This window comes from Echinops telfairi, unplaced genomic scaffold, assembly GCF_000313985.2.
Source record: "Echinops telfairi isolate 266 unplaced genomic scaffold, ASM31398v2 ScPeMD7_5;HRSCAF=22, whole genome shotgun sequence".
Classification (NCBI taxonomy): Eukaryota; Metazoa; Chordata; class Mammalia; order Afrosoricida; family Tenrecidae; genus Echinops; species Echinops telfairi.
In genome coordinates this window covers 31,825,909-31,833,130 of record NW_022103901.1, presented here as the reverse complement: position 1 = coordinate 31,833,130, position 7,222 = coordinate 31,825,909, and the positions used below count along the sequence as shown (strand labels likewise).

Below are 7,222 nucleotides of genomic sequence, written 5' to 3'. Positions count from 1 at the left end.
GGATGTTTTCACTGCCATTGGATCCACATGACTTTGCACCCACCAGCCTGTGATCTTCCTGCATTCTGCATCATTGCAAGTGGTTGTGTGAGTCTGAAGAGGGACTTACGGACTAGTATCAGGCATATGGACTTGAGTTGGACTAGGCTGGGATGTTTTCTCGATAGATAATTACTTCCGTGATATAAAGCTCTTTCTTACATGAAGAGGAAGGAGGAGGAGGAGGAGGAGAAAATGGTCTCAAACTGATTGTGGTGATGATTGCTCAAATGCCCTTAATATGATTAAATTGCATGATATGTGAAGTATATGCCAATAAAACTATTAAGAAAACCATTTGGGGGAAATGTTGGAGGGGAGGATAATGGAATTTCTTCACAGACTCTTGAAGCCCCCTCAGAAGCAAGGGTCTTATCAGGTAGTTGATGGATATAATTTCGATATACGTTGATTTGAATTATATTTTACAGATCTAGCTGTGGTCTCAGTGTCCTAGGGCCGCTACACCAGAAACAGCACAGGGGCCGACATCGACAAACCGAGGTTTAGTGTCTCACAGTTCCGAAAGCTAAAGGTCTGCTTCAAGGTCCTGTCTCTAGGAAAGGCTTTCTTTCTGTGTGCTCTCTGGGGAAACAGCAGGTCTTCTCTGCCACTCCACCTGGTGTGGCTTCAGTCCTTGGCAATCCACATGTGCATGTATGTGTCTTTGCTTGCTGTTCTGTGCCTAATCTGCTCTTGCTAGAGCAGCAGTTCTCAACTTGTGGGTCGCGACCCCTTTGGGGTTCAAACAACACTTTCACAGGGGTCGCCCGATTCATAACAGCAAAATTCCAGTTATGAAGCAGCAACAAAAATAATTTTATGGTTGGGGGGTCACCACAACATGAGGAGCTGTATTAAAGGGTCATGGCATTAGGAAGGTGAGAACCACTGTTCTAGAGCTTAAATTACATAGATTTAAAACACACCCTACAATACTAGGGCATCACGGAAAGAGAAAACTCTATTCCCAAATAAAATTACATTCATAGGTAAAGGATTAGAATTTATAGCACATGGTTGGTGGACACAATTTAATCCATATTATTTAAATATTAAGGGGCCAGGAGGGCATGCCTAACTGATTTCAAGTTGACATTGAAAAGGTGCCAGAGGGAATTCCAAGGCGAAAAAGGTAAATCTGGGCAAGGTGTTCTGAAACCCAGATGTGACTTGAAGTCCCTTGGGGTCCAAACACCACAGCTAGAGTCAGACTTTAATGGTGGAGGATGAAGTGAATGTGATTCAGGCAGCTGTGACCTGGGGCCCAGAGGCAGACCGGAGAGAGCTCCAAAGGAATGTGGGCCATGGGTATCAATGCTGCAGCAGGCAGACCTGAGGGAGCACAAACAAGACCAAGACAGGCACACCAAGGGCCAGCAATTCACACAACAACAACACCCACCTTTGTGACTCTCTCCCCACCCAGTGGGGCAAAGCCGGACAGGCTGGCTACTGAGCACCTAGGGCAGTGGTTCACAACCTCTCTAATGCCCCAACACTTTCATACAGTTCATGTTGTGGTGACCCCCAACCATAAAATTATTTTCGTTGCTACTCATAACTGTCATTTTGTTAGTCTTATGAATCGGCGACCCCTGTGAAAGGGTCATTTGACCCAAAAAGGGGGGTCATGACCCACAGGTTGAGAACCACTGACCTAGAGGGAGGTACTAGATGCTTCTGGGCATTTCAGGTGGGGTAAGGTAGAAATGATTGGAGAAATAAAGGAAAACGGACCTGCATTTTTAATCCAGACCAAAGAAGGAGAATACATAGATTACCTGTAGCAAGCATCAGGCATACAAACAAAGATGTACACTCAGAGATGTGGGAAGCATTATTTACAGTAGTGACGTTTGAAGTTGCTTAGAGTTGGAGAATGGTTAGGTTTTATAATATTTCATGTGATGACATTTCATGCAGCCATTAAAGCCTCATTTCTAAGATCTTTACTGACATGAGGAGCCCTTGTGGTGGAGTGAGTTACGGGTTGGGCTGCTAACTGAAAAAGCAGCAGTTTAATTTAACCAGCAACTCCACTGGGAGAAAGCTGGGGCTCTCTACTCCTGTAAAAATCTAGTCTTGGAAACACAGGGGCAACTCTACTTCCTCCTAATGTGAGTCAGGATTGATAAAATGGCATTGAATTGCTAGTGACACGGAAGGAAGTGGAAAACTAAAGAGCATAAGATGATATGAATACATTGCAGCCAACTTTTCTAAAACTCTTCATAACTCCGAATGGTTGGGCTCTATGGTTAGGGTATTGTAAGTGGCAAAGCTACGGGTGATTTCCACCTGTTACTTTAGGGGTTTAAGGCTTTCATTATGTGTGCATATGACCTCTGAGTCAGCAAATGGTTATACTCTAAAAGCCCTTCACAAATTAAAGTGAAGGCAATACCCCTCCATGCATTCTCATGTTGCTTTCCCCCTAAAGGGGTTCTTGCCTTTGACACCAGAACAGTGCCCGCCACTAGAGATCCAAGATGACGGGATAGATTTTGGACATCTCTTGACCTGTGGAAAGTCCTGGAGAGAGTGAAGAGGCCAAAGGCACCCGGAAATCATCATAATGCAATGTGCAATCAATCTCGAGAAAAAATACAACTGTGGATCCCATCAAAGGGAGTCAAGAAGGTTTCCTGGAGGAAGAAGTGACCTTTGACTTGGTTTTCAAATGTGTGATTTAGGGAAAGTGCTACTAACCTGCGAAGAAAGTAAGGGGAGCTGGTCTGAGCAAAGAGAATGGAAAATATGAATTCATTTCCATGATATCACCCCATGGCCCAAACTAAACCTGCCCCACTAAGTGAGGCAGCCAAGCCAGAAGGTCATGAAGGGTTCCCATGACACTGTGCTTCTTCACCTCTTGGTGCTCTGGACCACAGAGCCCACCAGGATCTCTGCTTCTCCTCAGAAATGGTATTATCAACTCAAGTCCTCAGATTTCAACCTGTCGTTTTTTTTTCTCTGAGCCTCAAAACTAATTTTGAGTGTGTTTGAGAACCAACCTTTATGGTTGACCATCAAGAAAGACATATAAGGAAGTATGAGGTAGACCAGTGATTTTTAACCTTGACTGCACCTTAGAATCATCTGAGAATGTCCTTAAACTATCAGTGTCAGGTATGAGATATGAAATAATAGTAACAATGTATAATTGATCAAGGATTCACAAGGGTGGGAGGGTGAGGGAGGGAAGGGAAAAAGAGGAGCTGATACCAAGGGTTTAAGTAGAAAGAACATGTTTTGGAAATGTTAAAGGCAACATATGTACAAATGTGCTTAATACAATTGAATGATGGATTGTCATAGGATTTTTAAGAGCCTCCCAATAAAATGATTAATTTTAAAAAGTATCATTACTTGGCATATGCACTGGGGTTACAGGTGATTCCAGGTCTACTAAAAAAGATGTGCCCCGACTCCACCCCACCCCCACTCCCCACCCCAAGCAATCTGTTTGTTCCCAGACAGGTTTTAACAAAACTGCTACCTTATATTCAATTGATGGAAAATAACTTTTGGGGAATCAGATTCCACTTTCATAATGCCTACCTTTTTCTCCCAATCACTTTTCTGAGAGCCCCTTTCAGATCCTTGTTCCTTAGGCTGTAGATGAAAGGGTTCAGCATGGGGGTGACCACTGTGTACAACACAGTTGCTGGGGTATCAGTCGTTGCTGAGTGGGAAGATGCAGGGTTGAAATACACAGCAATGATAGTGCCATAGAAAAGGGACACCACAGCCAGGTGGGAGCCACAGGTGGAGAAGGCTTTCCATTTTCCCTTTGTGGATGGGACCTTCAGAATTGCACAAGCAATAAGAATGTATGAGACGAGGATGCAAATAAAAGGAGCGATCATTAACAGCCCTGCTACGATAAGAATCATCATGTCATTGAGGTGTGTGTCCGAACAGGAGAGTTTCCGCAGAGGAACCACATCACAGAAGAAGTGAGGGATTGTTTTGTCTGCACAGAATGAGAGTTGAGCCATCAGTAAGGTGTGCAACAGAGCATGCAGATTGGCAATAACCCAAGACAAAGTGACCAGCAGGGCACAGAGCTGAGGGGTCATCTTTCCTGTGTAGTGTAAGGGGTGGCACACGGCAACATGGCGATCATAGGCCATCACAGCCAGGAGGAAATTGTCCATGTAGGCAAAGACAATAAGAAAATACAGCTGTGTGAAACACCCAGAGAAAGAGATGGTCTGACTACCCAGGACGTGATTGACCAGCATCTTGGGGACAGCAGTGGAGGAGAAGCAGACATCCACAAAGGACAGGTTGCTGAGAAAGAAGTACATGGGGGTGTGCAGGCGGGAGTCTGTGCTGATGGCCAGGATGATGAGTAGGTTGCCCAGGACCGTGGCCAGGTACATGCTCAGGAAGAGCACGAAGAGGAGCTGCTGCTGCTCAGGCTGCCACGAGAGCCCCAGGAGCAGGAACACGGAGACATTCGACTGGTTTGTCTGGACCATGGGCATGAAGACCTGAGTCCAGATACAGGTACGACTGGATCAGTTCTCAAACCTGGAAAAGAAGACTTGAGAAGGGATGATTATGATGATCATAAGGGGAAATCTCATGGAAAATTGATAAGCCACTAGCATTTTTCTACCAGAAACTGGACCTTCTTGTTTCCTCATCCGCCAGATCAGTGTAGCAGAGGTCTTTTGTCTATATACTCTTTTTATTCTTTCAGCCTTTACCATACATATTTTAGAGTAATAGTTTTAGAACATAGTGAATATAAGTGATCAATAGAGACTTTAATACTAAGTATGAAGTAGTGGACAACACCCAGGCACAATTGTTGTCATAAGCACAGGCATGTAGGAAGTGTGTAATATAGGCAACTGAAGTCATCGATATCATCAACAATGCCTCCTCTGAGGAAATATTTGCCTTCTCAGAGTTTCCATTTCATCATCTTGAATCTGGATGCGGTCCACATTCCTAACAGACATGTTCAGAGAATTACATCAGTCGTTGATCTAACACCACTTCCAAAGTAATAACAATAATTTTGCTGCTGCTGCTGTTGCTATTGTTTCTTTCTGAATTCATGCTTACAGAGACTTTCCAGAATTCTGAGTCCATAAATGTGGCTGGGGCCACTAAGATCCCTAAATCCAACTGGAAAAATTAAAATGGAAATGACCCCCCAACAATAGGAAAAAAAACTTAGCCCACTTGTCCAAAAGCTAAGATGAGAAAAGAAGAAGGGGTAAAACTCTGCACAAAAAAGACATGGGGCACCCAGGTGGAAATGAGGACAGGGCTCACACAGTGTGGGAAGTGCAACGGGTGTTATTAAACATCTTGATGTACAGATTATTGAATGGGAAAATAAATTGCTGACTACACTGCCACTTAAAAAAAATCAAGAGATAGAAAGAAACTCAGTCAACTTGGTAAGGCCCACAGTTCAAGGACCTATAAATACAGGGGACGTATACTGGTCATTTTGAGATCTTAGAGAAAAGTTAATCATTTCAGAATGTTGGCTGCACAGGAAAGAATGAGTGAATAATACCTCCATAAAGCGTCCCACCTTGGCAAACAGCTATTGGTGATGTCTCCACTGGTCCAACTCTTACCTGTGAAGACTTGTCATCCCCTCCGTCTCCAGCAGAGGCTCACTTCAGTTTTGCAGAACTGAACATAGGATATTGATCAGAAGGAAAGCTCTGTATCATGGATGTTTGCAGGCTAAGTATTCCTGAATGAGGAGCTAGCGTGCAGGGACTTACCCTTAGCTGAAGGAAAGATGTTTAGGGAATCACAGAGCAGACTTTTACAGAGAGTCTCTATGGCCACTGGTCCCAGATTCCCTGAGAGCCTCATTAGAGGCAGAAAGACAGTAATTGTTCCATCTACTTTGGGGCCCCTTTGGACCAAACTATGGTGACAAGGATTACCTAAGGCTTGGGTATAACTTTTGGGTCATACTTGACCTTAGACATGCAACCATCTTGGTAGAGATAAATCCCAGATGAAATTCCCTAGGACATCAAGCCTCATCGTTTTCTCTTCAAGTGCTGTGTCCATAGATGTGAAAATTCAGTTATTAAATCTTTTCTTCTCACTCCCTGTGTCCAGAACTAGAGGGATTTCTATGGTTTTTTAATGAATCCTTGCTTCCAGATATGTGATCATTGTCAGAGATGATTAGCAAGACTTGCCTTCTCCAGATGGAAACATTGGGAACACATTACAAAGCTGGATTTAACCCAGGAAGCCATTTGGGATAAAGACTTGTTTGAATAGGGGGCACCTCAAGGAGGGCCCAGCATATTGTGATCTGTGAGCTCTAGAGCCTTTCTGCTATATCTTTTCAACCCACATGGCTTCGTCTTTTCTTGGAGTGGAACCCATGAATCCACATCATTTCCGTGTGGCAGGGTCCCAGCAATCGTGTTTATTTTATATCCCCTTCCTACCCCCGGTTTCCATCGCAGAATTAAGCTGATAAGAGTCCATCCATATCACTCAGTGACTTGGCTGGAATGCTCAACCCTCCTTGACCTGCCTCCATTGGTTGTTAATGGGCTGAGGCGCAGGGAAGGGCTACAGATAAGAGCTAAAGAGGCTTGCATACAGAGAGGAGATCACATTAGTCAGAGAAAATCCTCCAGATTTTCTAGTTAGTTCTACATCTCAGTCCTTCGCTGCCGAGTAGCTACATTTCAGCATATTTCATTAAGGGTTCTAGGTGCCTGTGATACGTAGGTTTACTGTGCCAACATGGCCAATGAACACATGTGGGATTAATTGAAGAGCAGAGAGATAAATGGCTGGGCGAGCCTCGCCTATTTTGTTTCTTGCTTTTTGATGATGAGACCAGAATTCGGCTGCCTTAGTTTGTTCTCTGTCTCAATTTGTAAGCTACACTTCTCTTGAGACACCTAACCAGTGGACTGTATCACTGTAGTTTGAGGTTCCTTCAAGACCTGCTTCAACACGCTACTGGAGTATACATTGATTAAGCTGGGGTCTGTCAGACCCTGTCATCCCGCTGACTGTTGGTGACCTGCCTTGCTGTTTGCTGCCTGTGTCCAGATAGCCTGAATTGTTCTACAGAGGTCTATCCAATGGCCCTCAAGATTTGAAAGACTGCCAGTGTATTAGCTGTCTCACGGAAGTGAGTTGCACTGAGCCATTTGTACTG

General features: G+C 44.2%; 1 protein-coding gene across 1 annotated transcript; it reads right to left on the bottom strand.

The window, feature by feature from the left end:
* Positions 1–464: 464 nt before the first annotated feature.
* Positions 465–4,535, bottom strand: LOC101648261 (olfactory receptor 1361-like). The gene is made up of 2 exons (XM_045285897.1): positions 3,621–4,535; positions 465–476 (listed from the first exon to the last, which is right to left on the bottom strand). Exons 1-2 carry the CDS (start codon positions 4,533–4,535, stop codon positions 465–467), a joined length of 927 nt encoding a protein of 308 aa, XP_045141832.1.
* Positions 4,536–7,222: the final 2,687 nt, after the last annotated feature.